This window comes from Penicillium nucicola (genome assembly GCF_028828085.1).
Source record: "Penicillium nucicola strain IBT 29836 chromosome Unknown utg000008l, whole genome shotgun sequence".
Lineage (NCBI taxonomy): Eukaryota > Fungi > Ascomycota > Eurotiomycetes > Eurotiales > Aspergillaceae > Penicillium > Penicillium nucicola.
Window position 1 is genome coordinate 1,933,596 of NW_026643132.1, and position 21,204 is coordinate 1,954,799.

At 51.5% G+C, this 21,204-nt stretch overlaps 8 protein-coding genes across 8 annotated transcripts; 3 read left to right on the plus strand and 5 right to left on the minus strand.

Moving 5' to 3' along the window:
• Nucleotides 1–288: 288 nt before the first annotated feature.
• N7511_008228 (SWIB/MDM2 domain protein) lies at nt 289–1,295 on the minus strand (the record flags this gene model as incomplete). The annotated part of the gene is made up of 4 exons (XM_057130605.1): nt 289–474; nt 526–576; nt 629–1,081; nt 1,170–1,295. The coding sequence occupies 4 exons, from the start codon at nt 1,293–1,295 to the stop codon at nt 289–291; spliced, it is 816 nt and encodes a 271-aa protein (XP_056982388.1).
• A 610-nt stretch (nt 1,296–1,905) lies between these two features.
• EifCb (translation initiation factor eIF3 core subunit b) lies at nt 1,906–4,298 on the plus strand (the record flags this gene model as incomplete). The annotated part of the gene is made up of 4 exons (XM_057130606.1): nt 1,906–1,978; nt 2,032–2,224; nt 2,284–3,817; nt 3,870–4,298. 4 exons carry the CDS (start codon nt 1,906–1,908, stop codon nt 4,296–4,298), a joined length of 2,229 nt encoding a protein of 742 aa, XP_056982389.1.
• A 288-nt stretch (nt 4,299–4,586) lies between these two features.
• Nucleotides 4,587–5,597, minus strand: N7511_008230 (putative extracellular SCP domain protein Pry1; the record flags this gene model as incomplete). Its single annotated transcript, XM_057130607.1, has 2 exons — nt 4,587–5,216; nt 5,286–5,597. The coding sequence occupies 2 exons, from the start codon at nt 5,595–5,597 to the stop codon at nt 4,587–4,589; spliced, it is 942 nt and encodes a 313-aa protein (XP_056982390.1).
• A 707-nt stretch (nt 5,598–6,304) lies between these two features.
• N7511_008231 (uncharacterized protein) lies at nt 6,305–9,076 on the minus strand (the record flags this gene model as incomplete). The annotated part of the gene is made up of 3 exons (XM_057130608.1): nt 6,305–6,575; nt 6,624–8,904; nt 8,962–9,076. 3 exons carry the CDS (start codon nt 9,074–9,076, stop codon nt 6,305–6,307), a joined length of 2,667 nt encoding a protein of 888 aa, XP_056982391.1.
• A 1,142-nt stretch (nt 9,077–10,218) lies between these two features.
• Nucleotides 10,219–11,506, plus strand: N7511_008232 (ubiquinol--cytochrome-c reductase catalytic subunit CYT1; the record flags this gene model as incomplete). The annotated part of the gene is made up of 5 exons (XM_057130609.1): nt 10,219–10,287; nt 10,387–10,538; nt 10,655–10,717; nt 10,785–11,182; nt 11,238–11,506. The coding sequence occupies 5 exons, from the start codon at nt 10,219–10,221 to the stop codon at nt 11,504–11,506; spliced, it is 951 nt and encodes a 316-aa protein (XP_056982392.1).
• Nucleotides 11,507–11,922: 416 nt separating this feature from the next.
• Nucleotides 11,923–13,194, minus strand: N7511_008233 (uncharacterized protein; the record flags this gene model as incomplete). Its single annotated transcript, XM_057130610.1, has 1 exon — nt 11,923–13,194. One exon carries the CDS (start codon nt 13,192–13,194, stop codon nt 11,923–11,925), a length of 1,272 nt encoding a protein of 423 aa, XP_056982393.1.
• A 551-nt stretch (nt 13,195–13,745) lies between these two features.
• Nucleotides 13,746–17,902, plus strand: N7511_008234 (3-deoxy-7-phosphoheptulonate synthase; the record flags this gene model as incomplete). Its single annotated transcript, XM_057130611.1, has 7 exons — nt 13,746–16,001; nt 16,057–16,236; nt 16,374–16,497; nt 16,606–16,628; nt 16,679–16,733; nt 16,798–17,703; nt 17,754–17,902. 7 exons carry the CDS (start codon nt 13,746–13,748, stop codon nt 17,900–17,902), a joined length of 3,693 nt encoding a protein of 1,230 aa, XP_056982394.1.
• Nucleotides 17,903–18,187: 285 nt separating this feature from the next.
• N7511_008235 (F-box protein) lies at nt 18,188–20,510 on the minus strand (the record flags this gene model as incomplete). The annotated part of the gene is given in 2 exon segments (XM_057130612.1): nt 18,188–19,064; nt 19,075–20,510. 2 exon segments carry the CDS (start codon nt 20,508–20,510, stop codon nt 18,188–18,190), a joined length of 2,313 nt encoding a protein of 770 aa, XP_056982395.1.
• Nucleotides 20,511–21,204: the final 694 nt, after the last annotated feature.

The window sequence follows — 21,204 nt, forward strand, 5'->3', positions numbered from 1 at the left end:
ACAGAGTAGGAAGAATATTATATTACGGGGATCGGGATCAAGAACTGAGGATGAGGACCTTTGAGACTATGAATGCATCCAGAAACGCTACACCAACGCCCGCTGGAGAGCACAAGCAAGTCAAATAACATAAATGGCGACAGGAATTGCTAAAGTACTGCTGAAAAAATAACCACGCCAGCATCCACATGCATTGGAAAAAGAATGATAAGCCAAGGAGAATCGTTAGGCGACAGGTCTTGGATTGGAGCCTGTTCTTCCATGATCAAAGTCATCTCTGACAAGGGACTATTCGTCAGGGTTATACAGATTCTGGTTCAAAATTTTGGTCATGGTGAACATATGAACTCGGTCCTGTTTGAATACAGCACGCATGGCATCATCACATCGAATTTGACGACGATCACTGGGGTCTTGGAGCTCATTCTCACGAATGTACTGCCAGACCTTTTTGACGGTTTGTGGCCGCGAAAGCTGGACTGATATCAGTAATGCAAACATAGTGTAAAAGTAGGCTAGGCTTACTGTGATTTCTCCCAAGAGCGCAGAGAGAGGTTCGGAAAGGTTCAACGGTTTCTATGAGTGTCAGAATGCTGCAGGTTGTGACACTTGAAAGACATGAACATACATGGAATCCAGTATTCCGATTAACTTCCTTCTTTTCTTTGGCCTCTGAGCCCGATCCAATATCTGAATCATCTTCTGCTTTGACCCTGGTTGAGGTCTTTGCCTTCTTGGTCTTCTTCTTAGGAGCCGCCGCCCGTCGAGTGTTTCCTCCTCGAGTTGGTCGCGCGCGTGAGTTCTCCTCGGCTTGGAGCCGTGCTGCAAACATCGCATCCGCGTCAACATCATCCGACTTGTGTTTCTTAGCTGGCGGGGATGCGCTGGCAGGCTCGGAGGTAATGTCGCTAGAAGCTTGGCGCTTCACGGGGGAAGACGAAGGGGGCGGGGAAGGCACTGCAGCAGAGGCTGAATCACCATCGCGCTGGCCATTGCTTGTAGTGGTTTCCTCGGGCGACCCGACGCCATTCCGCTCGGCGAATCGGTCGAACCGCTCCATAATGAGCTGCTTGATCTCCGTCTTTGTATATGTTAGCAACAGTGCTTTACCACAAGCCACCAATGGCCCAAATACACCCTGGCGCAACATGTCGCGGGGATTGACCGACCTTCTGCGGAGTAAGATCATAGCCGACGGCTTCCTGGAGACCTTTGCGAATCCGCTTCTCGGAGATGGTATTGAGATCACTCTCGGCCAAGATCGTATCGATGATTTCGGTGTATTTGTCGCGCATTTCGGATGATACTATTGCGCATACGGACGGGTCAGTTTGGAGGTTCTTTGAAGAATCGGCAGTTGGCACCGGGGTAACGCCGAGGCCGTTAGCTTACACGACATCTTGTAGTAGATCACAAAGAGGATACAACAGGGATAGATGTAAGCTTGGCTGGTCGGAGCGCGCAATTGAGGGCTTCAGTAAATGTCTAGGTTAATATGGTGGTCGGGAGAGAGCTGTCGCCGATCGGAGTTGTCAGGTGGGCTATACTCGAGTCGCACTGGCGCTTAAGATCAGCGGGGCATTGAATCATACCAACACAAATGAAAGCCAAAAAGACAGCAGGCAAGGATAGAATTTAGCCGCAGTCCACAGAGTTATGGTCAAACAAAGACAGTAGCAATATATAGAGAAGCGCAAACAGCTGGTGAGGACTAACTATCATGATGCCCAGGTGATCCCGGGGAAATGACTAAGCGTCTGCTGACTCAGATCTGAGTCAGCCCATGGAGCCCGGCTCGCACAAAGAATTGGCCGCCCGCCAGATTTGTGCTGCCCGAAAATCCATCAGGACGGATTCCACCGATCTTACTCTGTTCCGACTATAGACGCCTTCGGTACACCCAGCATGGCGCCCAGTTTCGATACACTATCCGAGCAGGACCTCCACGAGGAAGAGGAGGAGGAGATTGATTTCTCCGGTGAGTACAGGATTTCTTTGTGTTTGTGTGCCCCTCTCTAATGCGTCGTCTAGATCTCAAGGCGCAATATGAAGTGAAGGTTGAGGAGGGTTTGGACACATTTATTTGCATCGATGGCCTCCCAGTCGTCCCCGAGGACAGCCGACAGAAGCTCGTCAAGTTCCTTTTGAGAAAACTCAACTCCGTCGGTAGCACTTCCGAAGATGCTGTGTTCATGCCCGTCAACGACAAGAAGATGACCGAAGGGTGCGTATTGGGTATTATTCGCATTTAGGAGGACTATTGTTAATTTTTGGAGGAAATAGTTTCGCCTTCGTCGAATACGAGACCCCCGAGCAGGCAGTCGCTGCCGTCAAGCAACTCCACGGCGTTCCCCTCGATAAGAAGCACACTCTGGCCGTGAACAAGTTGATGGATATTGAGCGCTATGGTCGTGAAGGTCGCATTGATGAGGAGTATCAGGCCCCCGCTCCGGAGCCTTTCAAGGAGAAGGAGCACCTGCGCTCGTGGATGGGAGATGCCAACGCCCGTGATCAGTTCGTCCTTTACCGCAACGACAAGGTCGGTGTCTTCTGGAATAACAAGTCCAACCCGCCAGAGAACGTTGTCGACCGCCTTAACTGGACCCAACTTTTCGTCCAATGGTCCCCCAAGGGAACCTTCCTTGCCTCCGTCCATCCCCAGGGTGTCCAACTTTGGGGTGGTGCCTCCTTCTCCAAGCAAAAGCAGTTCCCTCACCCTTACGTTCAGTTGATTGAGTTCTCCCCGCTCGAGGGCTACTTGACGACGTGGTCCGCACGCCCCATTCAGGTCGAGGAAGGCCACCCTCTACTGACCTTCGAGGAGGATGGAAAGAACATCATTGTCTGGGATATCGAAACCGGCAAGCCTCTCCGCTCATTTGTCTCGCACGACTTGGCCGCCCCTGCTGCCATTGAGGGCGATGTTGCCCCCAAGAAGAAGGTCCAGTGGCCCGCTTTCAAGTGGTCCGCCGACGAGAAGTACGTTGCTCGTATGCTCCAGGGCCAGTCCATCTCCATCTACGAACTCCCCAACATGAACCTCCTGGGCCGCACATCTGTGAAGATCGAGGGTGTCATGGACTTTGAGTGGTCCCCGGCCACCGTCACCCGCGAAGGTATCAAGCAGTACGAACAATTGATGTGCTTCTGGACTCCCGAAATCGGCAGCAACCCCGCTCGTGTCGGTATGATGAGCGTTCCTTCCAAGGAGGTCGTCCGTACCCGTAACCTGTTCAATGTTTCCGATGTCAAGCTGCACTGGCAATCCCAGGGTGCCTACGTCTGTGTCAAGGTCGACCGTCACTCCAAGTCGAAGAAGTCCATGGCTACTAACTTGGAGATTTTCCGTGTTCGCGAGAAGGGTGTTCCCGTGGAGGTTGTCGACAGTCTGAAGGACACCGTTATTAACTTCGCCTGGGAGCCCAATGGATCCCGTTTCGTCGCCATTACCAACGGCGAGGCCGCAGCTGGTGCCGCCGTCCTCCCCAAGACATCCGTCTCATTCTTCGCCCCTGAGAAGAAGGGCCACCCCGGTGGTAACTTCAAGCTGGTGCGCACTATTGAGAAGAAGACCAGCAACGGTATCTACTGGTCCCCCAAGGGTCGTTTCGTTATTGTCGCTACCGTCCACTCCCAGACCAGCTTCGATATGGACTTCTGGGACATGGACTTCGAGGGTGAAAAGGTCGAGGCCGAGAAGGACCTCGCCGCCAACCTTCAGCTCATGAAGACTATTGAGCACTACGGTGTCACCGACATTGACTGGGACTCAACTGGTCGTTACGTTGTCTCCAGCGCCAGTGTCTGGACTCACTCTGTAAGATTCACCCACTCACGCTATTTACAACCTGATGCTAACTACATGATAGATGGAGAACGGTTGGAACATGCACACCTTCTCCGGTACTACCCTCTCAGAGAACCCTACCGAGAAGTTCAAGCAGTTCAGCTGGCGCCCGCGCCCCGCCACTCTCCTCAGCAAGGAGGAGCAAAAGCAAGTGCGCAAGAACCTCCGCGAGTACTCAAAGGAATTCGACGAGGAGGACAAATACGCCGTCGACATCGCCAACACCGCCGTTGTCGAGACCCGCAAGCGTGTGCTCAACGAGTGGGTCGCCTGGCTCCGTCGCGAGAAGGAGCTCATGGCCGAGGAGAAGGAGGCCTTTGGTCTCCCCGAGGATGCCGACACACCCAAGGCCGCTGTCGACGCTCCCGAAAATGTCGAAGACCAAGGCGATACCGTGGTCGAGGAGATGGTGGAAGAGATTATCGAAGAGACCGAGGAGGTCATTGTTTAATGAATCCGTCTTTTCCATTCTCGCAAATAATGTGTTTCCTTTTGTTCCTCTTTTCCCCCTGTTTCGCTGCTGGCGTTTCGCTGTGCCTAAACCCAGCCTTCTGTCCCCTTGTGTTTCTTTTAGGTTCCCTGGGCAAGCCCAGTGAGGATCGGGACATTCCAAAATTCAATAGATCGAGCGGTGCGCCTCCCGATGAAATGTGCAATGTGGATAAGCATGAGAGATGGCTACGAAACCAGTTCCTAGCAAAGTTCATTGTATTTTCTCTCAGCTACATCATAAACATTCTCATGTATAAAGCCCCATCCCAATCCCCACCGTCCCCAGAGCAACAAGCGTCATCCCCAGCTTCGAGTCAAGTCCGAACCGGATCGCTCCACCAGTGGGCTGACCCTGACTACCCCCAGTAGTAGAAGTAGCCGCATTCTGCGACGGAGACGTATCGGCAGCACTAGTTGTCGTGGAAGAAGCCGACGTAGAAGTAGAGGTAGAAGCAGGCCCATCCCTCATCGGCGGCATAACGTTCTTCTTGAAATACGAATCATGCTCCCCAACCACATTGCCCGCAGGCGTATACTCGCAAACAACATACCACCCTTGAGCGCGCGGGCTTTCCTTTTCACCTCGCGCAGCCATATTCACCCCAAGTATGTCGTTCGAATCCCACTCTCCAGCCTCACTCCCATTGCCATCGGCCCCATCATCTCGCTTGTCGTTGTCATGCGTATACCCACAGTTCACAGCCGCACACCCTACTTGCGTCGTCGCCTTCCACACAAGCTGCGTGAAATGTCCGGTCTCCTCTGTGAACCCGGTTGGTTTGCCGAAGTTGTACATGGCGCCCTCGTCGCCCCAGGCAATGACTGCTGCGGAGGCATTTCCATAGCCGTAGGCTAGATTCTCGCCGTATGGGCCATCCTGTGATATCAAATTAGTTGATATACTTTTTTTTGGATGGTTGGATGAGAGGTGGGATAGGGTACGCACCGAATGCTTCCATACACAAGCATCTGCCCAGTTCTTTGAATACTCGGCGAGAGTATCATTCCACTGGAGTGGATTTGCATCGTGCGAGGCACGGTACTCATTTGTCGTTTCTAGCACTGCGTCCTTGAATTTGCTGAGGGATGTGTAGGATGCTGGTGTTGGTGCTGTTGGGGTTGCGTGTGCTGTTTTTGTTGCTCGAACTGTTACCCAAACTGTTTCTTCTTCGGCGTTGGCGGTTTGTATTGAGAATAGGATGAATAGGAGGAGGATGGCCAGCCATCGGGTTGGAGGGAAGGGTTTTGGTTGGGACATTTGGTGTGGTGGTGATATTGATCTGACCCTTGAGATTTGAAGGTGGTATATTTGAAGCTGAGGGTATCTATCGCATCTTTTTTGAATCCTGTGGGCAGAGAAGAAAGCTGCAGGTCGTGATCTGAATCTGACTCTGGGGTAGGTCGTGTCTTAAGCTGAGACGAAACGCCGGGAATGGGAGACAATAATTGTCTTTTCTGTAGACTATTTTTTCCCAATTGTCGGGCCTGTATTGGGACTTCAATGACGATTTGTTGAATACAAATCTGAACCGTGGCCCCAGGGGATATCTAGACTTTCGTCAGGTACATCATCTCCACGGATCGGACTTCGTATCTGCATCGATCGGGAAATAAAATATAGAGCTTTAAAAGACATTTCTATTTCCGAGCAGAAAATGCAACCTGACTGAATGACTGGATTGCAAAGTCTGGACGTCGTTTCAGGTGCAGCGCGATGTTCCAGCAGCCGCCGTAGTTGACGTCAGATGTTACTTAGGGCTGCAGATAGTCCCAAAACAGCCACCTTGACTTCGTTGACTCTTGTGTTAGATATTTCATTGGTTAGTGCTGCTAAATCATGAGATATTTGCTGAATATAATTTTTACACTCAAAGCAACCCCAAGGTAAGTGTCTTCATGTAAGCCACAACAAGCTATACGCTATGCAATCAATCCCGTCTCCTCCCTGGGTATCTAGAAATCCATCTACATCACACTGCACCCAATGCCATACATGGCTCGTTCCACATTCCTCTTGACCTGGTACCAATCGGCCCGGCGCTCCGCGAATTCATAAACCTCCTCCACGCGCCAGATTCCATGGAACCGCTCAGCATCAGCGATGAGAGTGGCCAGTTCTTTCGCGTGACCTGGATCAACCAGGTAAATTTGTACAAGTTCACGGAACGCTGTGAAATACAGCAGCAGCTCATTGTTTCTCAAGGTCTGGATATACTTGAAGTAGTGGTTCATGTCGCTAAGCCTGGTTAGATCATTGGCGAAGATGAGAGAGGGGGACACATACCTGATCAGCTTCAGTGAGCCCTCGACACTGACGCGCTGTCGCTTGAGGTGCTTACAAAGAGCTGTAAAGAGACGCAGTCCGACTTCTTGGTTGAACACATCAAGCGTGCTCTTGTCGGTGCTTCCCACGAGCATCTGCGTATGCGATGATACTACGTCTACTACGGCCGACGCGACTTCACTCACACCGATATCCATGGTCTGCCGGTGGGGGTCGGCGGAAACACCGGGATTGAAATCGGTGGCTAGCTGCCGTGTTGCCAGGATGTAGTCCACTTCTTCCATGAGGACGTCGATACCCTTGTTCAGGCCAGCCGCGACCCGTTCGTCGAGCATCTGTTCAAATTTCTTCTTCTCTTTTACGGCTGGGTCTAGGAAGTCGTTTCGATCGGTGAGTCTGGTGCCGATCAACTCCTGCTCGTAAAATACATCCATCATCTGCAAGATGAGGTCACCGACGTTGACCAGCTCCAAGAAGGTTACGAGAGGCTCGACTCCGGATTGGTCTCGTTCCCCTTGTTCCCGAGGTCGGTAGTTGGAGAGATGGCTGACTGCTTTGTCGAAACCGACAATGACGTGGTTGTGTCCCAAGATGCGCAGCAAGTTTACAAAGATTGCTTCACACTGTCGCTTGGCTGCAATCCCGAACTCTCCGCCAAGTCGTACAAACTGAGCAGCTCTTTCGAGACTTGATTTGGCCGAATGAACCAAGCCAAGGGCAATCTCAATGCTGAATAATGAGCGGATGCCCTCCATCTTTGATTTCATGATAGCTGCTTTGGCTGCAAGTTCTGTGGTAGGAACTTCCTCGACAGCTACCGGGGCGGGTGATGATATTGTCGAGAATCGATTTGAACTCTTGAGTGTCGCAGGGCTGTCGCTGCCTTCTGCATCTGGTTTCGGCCCTTCTGTAGGTTTTGCGCTCGAGAAACTAGGCAAGATATTGACGGGCATCATGATCACTTTCTTGAAAGAGGTAAGGAAATCCCGTTTGTCGGCCTGTCGGTTGATGTTCGACATCAATAAAGACTCAGTTGATGCTGCTTGTTCGGAGAGCTGCCGGTCCCATTCGGAGACTGTGGCCTCGCAATTCTTCTTGAAGTAGTCCAGCTCTTCTGCCAGATATAGATCAATATGCGGCTCGTAAATCTTGATCACAACATTATCAAGATATTCGTCAAACTTGGTTTCGGAGCTCTTCGTAGGAAGTAGAGCCTCGGAGAGGTTCATGCACTGAACAAATGTCATTGATATCGCGGTCAGGTAAGACTCAATACTGACACGGTGCAACTCGTCGAAGATGGCTGTTAGGAAGGGGAAAAGCACATCCTGTCCGACCTTTTCCATAAAAGTTGATGTCACATCCAACGATGGGGGAAAGACGCGGTTCATAATAGATATTTGCTCGTTGAAAGCGACACTGAGACGAGTGAAGAATGCCTGCGTGTGCTCCATTTTGATTTGGCCAGACAATGCATCGATGCAGTCAGCGACGCTTCCAAGCTCGGACTTTCGGGTAATCAAGTGATTATGATGGATGAAGAGGTCTACGGCAGATTGACCTCCGTTGAGTGTCCACAAGATATAAGCATATTTTCGCATATTCCCGTCGATATCGTCTGTTTCATATCCTTGGCGGAACTCATTCAAGGCGGCAGTCTCAAACATGGACATTGTACCCTGCAGACTTTCCAACCTTTCATCCCATCCATCTGTCATGTCACATTTAGAAAATGCTAGTAGTTGCGCGAGGATTTGCGCTTGAGCCTGAGGATCTTTATATTTCGTGAAAACCAGGTTGTCAGACGACGGCCCTGACCGTGCAATATCTTCATAGAAAGGCGACAATGCAGCATGAATCTTGCCGTATTCTTGACGAGCTTCGCCTCGAATTGACCTGACCTGCTTCAAGACTGTCAAGGTAGGATCATCCATCAGACCTTCCAGCATGTCGGTCTGCGATGTCGTATTTACCAGCTCAATCTTATCAAATCCGTCAGAAAGGTTGTTCATAGGATTGGCATCGTCTTCGATAATAATCGCAGGTATCGTTTCGTTCCCCTCGCCTTCTTCTTGCTGTTCGACGATTTGCTTGTTGGCGATAGTTCCAAACACATGCTCGGCATGTTTTCTAGCATCGGCTTCGTCCCAGCATCCGATTCGTTTGAGCTTATGTACCCAGCGGGTGTCATCATATGCCATCTCGTGCAAAAGCTTGCAGGACCGGGCTGCGCGTATCAAATCGACGGGACCGATGTGGTCAAGAATATCAGACACGATTTCTGTTTCCTTTGTTGTCAGCATTTGCATCGCCCATTCTATGTGACGGTTTCACGCACCTGCCGGGAGATCACCTCGGGAGATGTCTTCCATTGAGGCCATGCGCAGCGATGCCAGCACATCTCTGCGCGGCGGGCCTGCCACGGTTGGGCCTTTCTTTCCACCTGGGGGCATTTTGTGTTCTTGGTTCCTTCATCGGGAAACGAGCGTGGTCGTGGGGTGGCCCAGAGTCGGGGCCTAGGCTTCGGGCCAGCTATCCCGCGGGGTTGTTTTGAGACAATCGGTCCCGGTCAATAAACACACAGCTTCGGGAACTAATTCAGTGCGGAAGCTCAACAGCTCCGTGTCAAATAAATCGAATCTTCAATGAGGAACATTCCACAGCTGCATTGTCTCCGCCGTCAGGGTCCAATGCCGCCTCTCCGGGCAGAACATACACCGCCTCTCCATGGGATGGATGCGTTCAGTTGTCGTGCGTTTCCTACTTGAGTTGAGTTGAATTGTTGGGAAGAGGTTTTCAATCTGTGTATTCTTAAGTGTGGCAGCATAGCTTCAGTGGGGGAAAAAACAGGTCATGTTGTTAGCTTCAAAATATATATATTTTGACTACCAGTAAGGAAGTATAACGTTTCTGGTGAGACTAGATTATAGCGTGGGTTTGTACCCATTCTTTTATATAACTAGCTTAGACTAGAACACAACAATGTAAGCCACATGCCGAGCGCCTATCATATATGCAAAAGATGCTACATGGTGCAATTGCGTGTGCCTATGGAATATCCCGGAATAACACGAACATTCGAAGAACACGGAGTCGTAATACACCATACAATATGCTACAATAGACCAACCCATATTCCAGAGCCTCTAGTAGGTTCTTTGGCAGACAAACTAGCACATCTTCTAGTGTGCCAGTTCCTGTAACTTATAAGCTCAAATTCGTGGGTTCAACATCCTCCTCCAGCCTCCCGGTAGCACCCGAAGCACCAACTAATACAGAAACCACCAAGCAATTGAACAGAATATACTGGAACGAAAATGAGAATTAGAATTGACTCTTTTGCTCGACTAAATTCGAAGTATGAAAAAGTGTCAATTTCGATGTTCCGAGAGTCGGTTTTCTAGCGCCAGTCTGGACCAATCAGAGTGGCCGGGTAATCATCAAGTTCAAGTTTCTTCGACTTCGACCTCAACCTCCAAAGAGCACCTCTCTCCTGTTCATCCCCCCCCTCCCTCCCCACTCACCCCTCTCTCGCTTTGGCGATACAGCACCTATTCCCATCCATTCTCAATTGCTTGGAGGGTTAACTTTCGTCATGCTGGGACGTTCGATTCTGCGCGTGTCCAACCGGACTGCCGCACGCCAGTCCCTCGGGAAGACCACGGTACGACCTCACCAACCCATTGACCTTCCTGGAAGAGGACAATCGCTTCTTCGACGATGAAATGGTCCCTCGATGCATTCCGTTGCTAATATTCGACAGCGTGCCGCTTCCACTGTCGCCGGCGAGGCCGCCTCCCCCTTCTCCCTCACAGTCACTGCTTCCCTCGCAACTGCCGCGGCTGCCGGTTCCGCCGCATGGTACTTCCATCTCTATGGCCAGGAGGCCTTCGCCTCGACACCCGCTGAGGAGGGGTGAGTGATTCCATCCATCACGAGTATCGCAGTATTTGAGGTTCCGGCGCACCGAGCCGAGAATTGTGCGATCAGGCCGACAACAACAGTTGTAGCTAACGAGTGTTCTTTCCTAGTCTCCACGCCACTCAGTACCCTTGGGTGCACGAGCGCTTCAACAAGACTTTCGACCACGCCGCGTGAGTGACCTCTCCCTGTGTCATATCCTTGCTTTCCATCGCATCGCCATACTAACACCAATCAAAGTCTCCGCCGTGGTTTCCAGGTCTACCGTGAGGTTTGCGCCTCCTGCCACTCCCTCACCCGTGTCCCCTGGCGCTCTATGGTCGGTACAATGCACACCGTCGACGAGATGAAGGCCATGGCCGAAGACAACGAGTACGACACCGAGCCCAACAACGAGGGCGAGATCGAGAAGCGCCCCGGAAAGCTGTCTGACTACATCCCCGCCCCCTACCCCAACGAGGAGGCTGCCCGTGCTGCCAACGGTGGTGCTCTTCCTCCCGACCTCAGCTTGATCACCAAGGGCCGTCACGGTGGTTGCAACTACATCTTCTCCCTGCTCACCGGTTACCCCGATGAGGCTCCCGCTGGTGCTGCCGTCGCCGAGGGCATGAACTTCAACCCCTACTTCCCCGGTACCGGTATGTGATGAGTCCTGCACCTGTGTTTTGTCATTTCTAACGTAGAGTTCCACAGGTATTGCTATGGGCCGTGTCCTTTTCGATGGTGTTGTCGAGTACGAGGATGGCACCCCCGCCACCACCTCGCAGATGGCCAAGGACGTTGTCGAGTTCCTCAACTGGTCCGCCGAGCCCGAGATGGACGAGCGCAAGAAGATGGGTGTTAAGGCCGTCGCCCTCCTGACCGGTCTCTTCGCCATCAGCGTCTGGGTCAAGCGCTACAAGTGGGCCCCTCTTAAGACCAGAAAGGTCGTGTACAGCCCTCCCATCGGCCCCCGCCGCTAAATTTCGGACCTTTTTTGAGTGGGAAAATGTGAGAGGTTGACGAGGCGATGTACGACTTGGGGGATTACCATACCACAACCCCTTTGGTACGGGAGTCTCGGAGAGGCCTCTTGTTTTCTTCATATGTGTCTATCTATTGGTTGCTGTCTGTTTTGTTAGAACGCTCCCCGAACACCTGTATCTGTATCCTAGATATATTCTTTTTTTCATTTCCTTTCGAAAACTGTGTGCTTCGAGGAGTCATCTGAATTTAATTTCCTTTGTGATTATGATGGATGAATGACCTAAGATCATAGACTATCGTATTGTTGTGATATAGTATAGTCATTATTTTGGATTTTATCTACAAGATCTTTCTATGCAAATATCTGCCCCGACACACCCATCGGAGCTTTGTACTAAAAGCCCAATAAACCTCACCAAGCAGGAATATCATCTAGGGTCCGCTCACCATCCCCAAAGACCCTAGCAAGGAAGCAATCATAGCTCATCCACATCCCGGAAAAGATAGCGTTAGACAAGGCAACGAGCCATTTCGGACTGCGACCATCAGAGCCCGCAAAGATCTTCGACAAAACCATAGTCAAAAGAATCCACGGCACCCACAGTGCAAACACCATTCCCTTCCCAATCTTCTGCCGCGTAGTCGTAATCCGATACGATCGAATCTGAGCCAGATACTCACGCCACGCCTGCGGCAGATCATGCTCCTCAGCTCCGCTCTTAATCAACGCAAGATACCTCGCCGTAGGCTGCGCATAGTCAGGATCAGGTCGGAAATGCAGACACACCGTATACCACCACGATAACGTATGAGCATGAGATAGAAGCGAGGGATCTCCGCTCTTCAGCGACTGCATTTTCAATCGCGCATCATCGGCAGCAGGCGAAAGAAGCGTCCGGGCCTTGAATGGCGTTGTACTCGGTCGCTCGGGGACCGGGTCGGAGGGATTGTAGTCCTCAGGGAAAGGGTAGCAGTCGATGACGCCGTCGCGGTATCCGCGTCCACCACCCTCGGTAGCAATGATCTTCGCATAATCAGCCAGTGTGACCTCGTACACAACGCCCACGAGGGGTTTGTACCACCGCCGCTTGTGATATGGCTCGTCCTGAGCCTCGGTTTCCCGTGTTCGACCGATGAGTGCGTCTTTCTCGGATAAGGATTCATTGTCCGACAAGTCTGTCTCGTCATCGTCACAAGAGGAATTACCAGTTGGAGGTGCGGATGGGTCACGGTATTGCGTGCCTGCGAAGCAGGGTTCTACATATGGTAGACCCGGTAGATCGAACGTGAGTCGTAGCTCCGGTACAAAGACACCCATCTGTGACAGAGGCTTGATACCGCGAACACCACGGAAGGTCTTGGCTGCTAGATTTGAGCCGTAGGCTAGGTAGAGGACTGTTTCCTCCTTTGCAACTTCGTCTGGCAAGCCGACGCCATACTCGGCAATCTTCTCTGCAAGACCCTCATCTTGATCGAGGGAGGCCGCGATGCTGGATGCTCGGCGGCGCTCAATGGGTATACAGGGGACCGGAGACGCATTGATCTTGTAATCTGGATTCGTGGGTCCGGCGAGAGGTCCCGGGAGGAGGGCTCGTAGACGGGTCAAAGGTGCGATTGCGCTAAATCGGTAGCGTGAGGCGCGCGCCGCTTCTTCGTCGCCTTGACGTGGTTGGGCGTGTGTCATTGTGAAGAGATATATCGCGATATTGAGCCTGTAACTGGGCTGTATTTTTTACCCCAGCTGGTCACGGGCTAGCGCGGGAACCTGCATGGCTTATAAAGCTCCATCTTTCGTCCTTGGTTTTCATCCGAGTTGGTTCATCTCCGTGAGCCGGAAGCCGATGTGGCGATTACCAATCGCGGAGGACGGAGGAATTGAACGGATTCCGGAGTTTCGACCGTCCGACTTGATGTTTTGGGAGAATTGGGAGATTATACAGTAGATGCAGTGAAGATGATCTTTCTGGCTTCAAATCCGGGGAAGCTCCAAGTGGCTTGTGTCAGCCATTAATCTGATTTACAAGTCTTGGCGAGGGACGGAATCGCAAAGAAATAAAGCGGGCCACAAAATCAAGAGCCATAGAAGAAATGCATTGCTTCATGATACAAGTTATAAAAGCCCTGCAGTATACAAACAGGACAGTCAGCTTTGAAGTCGAATCATGTGATGGTACCAGAGTTAAGCTTCTCCTCATCCTGTCCAGGGCTCCCTTCATCAACATTGGTTAGTCTACGATGAATGCCATCAAGAACCCTATCCCAGTGGGTTCTGGCTTTATAGACTCGCGCCAAGAAGACATGGCTACTACAAGCCCGTCCGCTGTTGTATCCGAGCGCAGAGCCTTAGGAGGCCAGAAGGCGAAAGCGACTTCTCCCCACCCAGGATCAGTGGCCCCTCGATTGAAGCTTACCAAGCCAAGGAAGCCCAAGTCAGATTCTTTGGAGGTTGATTGGGAGGAAGACCTGCGTCCCACACCAATTGAGACCAAAGGCAATGAACAAGTCGCTGCTTCTGTCCCAGACCTTTCCAAAGGATCGAGTGTCACTAACAAGAAGTCAACGGCCAAGAGAGAGATGAAATCCAGAGAGCCAAAAATTTCACCCAAAAGAAGGAAAGCTAATCCCAAAAAGAGCGCCATTGCTAAGAAGAACAATGACAAGGTGTCTCAATTGCCATTGATCATTCTCAATACCGGCATTGCATCTGCGGCCAAGGACAATCCATCAATGGGCTTGGGCATATCAGATGGGAAAATCAAAAGCTCTGTCACAAAAAACAATGTCAACATGTCCGAGGCTTCTCATCGAAAGCTCCCACAGAGCAATGAGCCTGTCGGACATACGAATAAGGGCAAACAGCCCATTGTCATTGAGATACCCAGCGGTACATCAGTTTCACCTGGGATAACATCTGATTCCGATGATGAAGGCAAAGGACCATTTTGCGCAACTACCTCGAAAGTCAGTATCCTGGAATATAGGGCACAATCTCAAAGTCAAGAAAATCAAGGAAAATCCGTGTGTAAGCGACCAACCACTGCTGCGAGTTCGAGTTCAGACTGCGACATTCAGGGATCGTCCCGACCGAGTGCTTCGAAAGTTACAATTCTTCAGGCAAGAGCACAACCCAAAAGTCAAATCCACAAGGCCAAGGTTGCTCATGAAAAGAGGAAATTGGGTCGGCATGGCAGAGCAGAGTCTGTTGGCAGTAAATTGATGCTTGCACTTCAAGGAGCAGTGTTTTCTTCACAAGCTCAGTCAAATACCAAAGACAAAGCGTTTGCTGCTCGTCGTTCGGTTCTCCCAATCAAGCCAGTACAAACCAAGGAGCCAATACAAGAGCAACCAGCAGAGCAACCCCCTGCAAAGGAACCAACGAAGATACTGGAGATTGATCGGGCTCCAGATGAAACTGCGATTCATGAGAAACGCGAACATCAATCTGATCACGATCTCGATCCCCCAAATGAAGAATCCGTTGACCAGCCAAATCAAGCCACGACGGAAGAGTACCAGCATGCAGATTTGACGCAAGCCTGGGAAACTTCATCCAGCACACATGGTGACTCCTCTGATCTGGAAGTTGGAAGAGGCTTGGTGGGCGACCATCCCTCAATTCTCGACTACCATATGGAAATGGAGCATCTGCCCGGGTTTTCAGCGCTGGAACCCCTCCGATCTATGCTAAATACATCTTCTCAAGCCAGTAACCTTTACCCTAGCCAGAAAGATACGTCATCCGACGTCTCAAGTGCAGGTTTAGTCACACAAGCTCATTTAGTCACACAAGCTCAAGAGATCACAGCAGCGAGCGCCCAAGGACGCGAATTTACCCATACCCCCGAATCTCAGAAGCCCTTGTTAGCCAATGAAACTCTGATGGAGCTTGATTCGTCTCCAAAGCCCCCGAAATCAGTGCCAAAAGCCAGTATTGTTGACAGCAATGGTAGTCCCCGACTCATGCAGAGGCAGATCAAGGACGGGATTGTCTCTCAGCTTGACCTGGAAGACAACTCCAACCAGAAGAAAGACTTTAAGGCGACTGACACCAGTGCGAGTCAATACAGCCGAAGCTCCTGTGATCCGGCTACCGATGATACACATGAGAGTATCGTGTGGACCAAATTCCAGAGAGACATGTTCCTGGAGTACGGCATTGAAACCGACAAACTGAAGCAGACAAGACTCGACTCACGACCTAGGTCAGTCAATCACCCATCATCGCTCCCCCAAGAAGGCACTGCCGAGGCTATGAACGCATGCCGAGCATCGACTTCTTCCCAGAGAACAATTGACGACAAGCAGGTCAAGGCTACTGCATTGGAGGATCGTGGCCCAATGGATAGGACATGGTGTTACAAAGCCCCGGAATTGCATCGGGCAGATATTCAATCGCAGCCATGCAACTCAGCGCATGATCCGATGGAATGGATCACCGCCCTCGGGGTCGCACAGAAGAATGCGCACGACCTGCTGGAGGAAACAAACTTGGTAAGCTGGACATCGCCAGATATTGATAAGGATTCTAAATGGGCTGTACACGTAGCATCTCTCCAACCAGCTCGCTGCAGAAAAGGTGACGATCACTCGAGTCTTGGAGATCTACCGCCAGGGATGTGGTCAGATTCTCGATGACCTGTTCAAGGCGCAGGAAGCGCGCATGCAAATGTATCAACAGCAAATGCAATACGTCAAGGGTCAACATGCTATCATTTGTGACGACATGGTGCGCGGATTGCAGGAGCTGGATCGTCGGGTGCAAAGGGGACCGTGAAGATGCGGGGAGCCAGTTCGAGATGGGATTGCAGGGGGTATCCAGTCGCAATGTTACGAGTCGCATCAATAGGCACATCAGAGTTACAGGCCACATCCACAGCAATCCACAGCAGTCCACAGCAGTCCGCAATTCCACAATTTATCAATGGGCCCGCCGTGATTGGAAGTGCAACACCGGTCACCGAGGATCACGTGGACCGACATCGGTTCGGTATACTTCATCGCTTTGACTCATATATATTTTAGTCGCAATTCCATTCTTCTCTTCCTATTCTCCAATTGCTTCAAGTCATTTCAGTGCTTCAGTTATTGATCATAGTTGCCCTCCCCCACACTATGTCGGTGAGTCAACCCCTCATCAAATGCCCCTCCGCCCTCTGACGTCGACACAGTTCTTCATTGACAACCCTAATGTGGGTAACCACAGCCACTTGGAAGACTCGAGAAGTAAGCACAATGGAGCCCCCCTTCCACCCCCCGGGTTATGCAGGATTCTAATGTGCGTCTATAGTTCGCGGCTACAACCCTCTCACCCCTCCCAACCTTCTCCAACATGAAATCGCATTGACCGACAAGTCGCGGGAAACCGTCCTGAAGGGCCGTGATGAGGCCGTCGCCGTCGTGCACGGTACAGACACCGAGCGCCAACGTTTAATGGTTGTTATTGGACCCTGTTCGATTCACGACCCAGAGATGGCCCTCGAGTACTGCGATCGCCTGATGAAGATGAAAGAGAAGTACGCTGACGAGCTGCTGATCGTGATGCGCTCGTACCTCGAGAAACCCCGCACAACAGTCGGCTGGAAGGGCCTGATCAACGACCCGGATATCGACGACAGTTTCCAGATCAACAAGGGTCTCCGCATCTCGCGCAAGCTCTTCGTCGACTTGACAAACAAGGGCATGCCCATCGCTAGCGAAATGCTCGACACAATCTCTCCTCAGTTCTTGGCCGATTGTCTGTCCGTCGGTGCGGTCGGTGCCCGTACCACCGAGTCCCAGGTCCACCGTGAGCTGTCGTCCGGTCTGTCCTTCCCCGTCGGATTCAAGAACGGCACCGATGGCTCGCTCGATGTTGCAGTTGATGCCATTGGCTCCGTCAAGCACCCCCACCACTTCCTTTCCGTCACCAAGCCCGGTGTTGTCTCCATTGTCGGTACTGTCGGAAACCCCGACTGCTTCGTCATCCTGCGCGGAGGCAAGAAGGGGCCCAACTACGATGCCGCCAGCATTGCCGATGCTAAGACTAAGCTTATTGCCAAGGGCATGCGTCCCCGTCTTATGGTCGACTGCAGTCACGGTAACTCCGAGAAGAACCATAAGAACCAGCCCAAGGTGGCTGCTGTCCTTGCTGAACAGCTCGCCGCCGGCGAGGATGCTATTATGGGTGTCATGATTGAGAGTAACATTCACGAGGGTGAGTCCCCTCCAAAACCATTGTCAGTCGTCCATACTAACTTTTCACAGGCAACCAGAAGGTTCCTGCAGAGGGCAAGGCCGGTCTTAAGTACGGTGTCAGTATCACGGATGCTTGTATTAACTGGGAGGACACCGAAGATGTATTGGAAGTTCTGGCCCAAGGTGTTCGTGCCCGTCGCTCGAAGACCACCAAATAAATTGGGATGCAGTAAGATATCCGGTTTTATTTAAAAAGCGCATTTTATTAGCGTGTGATAATGATACAAAAGTTCTCTTTATTTTCTTTGTATTCCCTGCATCTGGACTGTCGTTCGAGTTCAGCCATTATTTGCATGATCTCTCGGGCATGGAAGTGGACAGAATATAAAGCTTCAAATATATATCCATGTTCTATACTATCGAATATATGCAACACAAAATTATCAAATCATCCACCCGATGCCAAAACAAGACAATATAGGATATCAAAACAAAAAGTCCACCTAGATCCCGAACTCAGGGATCTTGAAATCCAATATACAAGCCGCAAAAGAAGTACGACGAACCGACGAATCCTGCTGTATACCATGCACACCAGCAGCACAAGGCTTTACCAAGCCCAGTCCATCAACATTGATCGAATGCCGACCAGCACCATACCGACCAACAAACCCATCGCCCAAAACCTCAGCCTTCCTCTTCCGCAAAGACCCAAGTCCAACTCTCTCAACCACATCCAAACCCTCAACACTCCCATCAGCCCCAACTCTCAAAGCAGAAACAGGCACAGAACCACCTCCAGAGCCAGAACCAGAAACACCCGACGAAAACGTATCAACATCAAAAATCGTAGCCCGCCCATCCCCACCAAAAGCCCAGACTCGCGCACCCCCTTCAGAAGACTGCACAGAAAGCTCAACAAGCCCATCAACAGCCCCAATCTCCTTCCCAAAGACCTTGAACGGCCACATCAATCCAGCAGACCCGTAAGAGCCACCCGCGCGAAACTCCCAATCCCCATTCCGCTTCCGCGCCAGACTCTCCCGCGGCTTCGGCGCCTGGTCTGCGTCGATGTACCATTCTCGGGTGAGAGTGCTGTCGCCCAGGACGCCGTCGCTTTGGCGCTCGCGCTCTTTGCAGACGGCGTTGTAGACATCCAGGGGGATGGAGTAGAGCACGATGCGGTTGCCGTAGGCGGCGACTACGCGGAGACCCCAGCTTAGGTCGGCGCCGGAGGTGAAGGTTGTTGGGAGGGGGGGGTTCTTTTGCGGAGGGGGGCGTTGGGAATGGGAATGGGGGGATGCAGATGAAGGCGCGGGTGAGGCTTGTTGGGCCGCCGAGGGGGGTGGAGGAGCCGATGCAGAGGAGACTTGTTTGGGGCTCTATGAACATGAGGTGGAAGTTGTCATTTATGGGGACTGCGCCGTAGTGGTGGCAGTGGGTTGCGCGGACGAAGCTCCTGGATGGAGTGTGGGGAATTCGACGGCGGCTGAAGGATTGCACGTCTGCTAGGAAGTGGAATTGGTTCTTGGCTTGGGGGGTTGGAGAGAGGGATGGGGATTGGAGGGTCGATTGGAGAGTCGATGTTGGGGAGGAGGGACAGTTGCATTCGTGGAAGCCTGGTCCGGCTAGGGAGGAGATGAGGCGGAGTTCATTGGGGGCTTCGGGGGAGCTTGGGAGGAAGTGGAGGATCTCTGAGGGTTGGGGCATTGGGAAGTGTTTTCGTTGTTCCATTCGTCTTGGTTCGCTCATGCTGTGGATTTCTATGCCGGCTGCACAGCCGAAGCCCACGAGACGTCGACCGGGACATAGGGCTATTGTTCGTGGTGGGGAGTCGGGAGTACAGATATTGTAGAAGAAGTGGCGAGATGTCGGATCTGCTGTTGGCATTGAAGGGAGAACTGGTGTTGGATGTTCATCTGTGCCTTGCAAAGAGGAGGTGTTGTTGTTGACACGAGTCTTTGTGCTTGATTTGTGAGAGAAGCTCATATCCAAGTCATGAATCATGCCAACTCGATTGTCAAGGAGAGCGGCGACAGTAAAGCGAGATGTGCTGGTGTCGATGACAGCCGAAATAACCTCGAACGGACATGAAATCCGTGAAACAGGAGCCAACGTAACATCGGACAAGTTGTTTAGAGACGCTGAGTGTGATTTTCGACCCAAAAGATGATAGACATAGATCATGCAGCCATTGGTGACGAGCAGGTAATTGCTGCAACTGCTGATGCTGAACGTTGACAAAGCCTTGCTCTCTTTAAGCACAGGCTGGAGACGCCTGCCTCGAGTCTTGCGTGGCACATCATTCGAAAGACCGGAAAAGTCAACGGTGGCGGTTGACAGGAACCCTGACTTTTCAATATTGACTCTTCGCCCCGAGAGGAGACACTCGGTTGCAAATCGGCGACTCATTCTCCAGGCTTCACTCTCATCAGAGCGTGTTGAGAGACGCTTCTTTTGACAGTCTTGTAACCACGCATCCCACCACCCTGCTCTTCTGAGCATGGCTTCAAGCAGCTTGTGGTTGAGGCTGACTCGCATCCATTGCGAGCATGTCCGTCGGGCATTGTCAAAGTCTCGAGGTGCCAGCATAGAGAAGATGTCCAGCAAAATCTCAGCTGGTGCGATATTGGCCGCCGAACGTGCCGACTTGACTTTTAGACTGGACTTGAGTATAGGTTGATCTTGTGGAGGTGACATTCGCCCAGTTTCTCTCTCATCTAGGGTTGGATGAATTGATACTCTGGAGTTTCGCTTCTTGGGTGTCGTTGAATCATTCTGGTGCATATGACCGGCATAGCCATACCTTGATCTTAAAGCAGGCATATTGGAATTGCCCTTTCTCTCTCCTTTTTTCTCCGATCAGACCATGCCGTGGAACAGAAGTGCTACCCCAGGGGAACTGTGTATATAGCAATGCAATAAACCCGGACCCTTAATAAGCCCACCGACCTGCACCACTGGACCTCAAATTGCCTTGAAAGATCCAAAGTCGAACAAGAAATCCCCGAAGTTTTAAGCCAAGCCAGGATGGGACCCGTAAGTGCAAGGTTGTATTGTCTGAAAGCGGGTACGCATATAGTTTAAAAGCCGATTTGAGGAGGTAAGGGTCGACTCTAATTAAACGGAGGCGACCATTGAAATGAAAATGAACCGTTCTGACGACATGGAAGGGTGATCTGGGATCTATTATCTATTATTCCCCCTCTGACTCTTAACAGGTCGATTTCTGGTCTATTCAAGGCAGTGCACACCACGCGGAAATCCGAAGAGTGGAGCCCCGTCAAGCGATCATTTGCAAAAGTTAGGCTCTGCATGGAACATATGTCCATTCCCCAGATGGAATGGAGGCAACGGGCAACGGGCAACGAGTGAGACGAGTGACGAGTAACCAGTCGCAAAGGCTCTGGATTAGGCCTTGCTGATCCACGGTTGAGACCCCCTCCAAGCTTGACTTGATGCATCAAGTGGAGGACAGTAGTAGAGACAGTGTCACGATCGTATGCAACTCTGACATTCC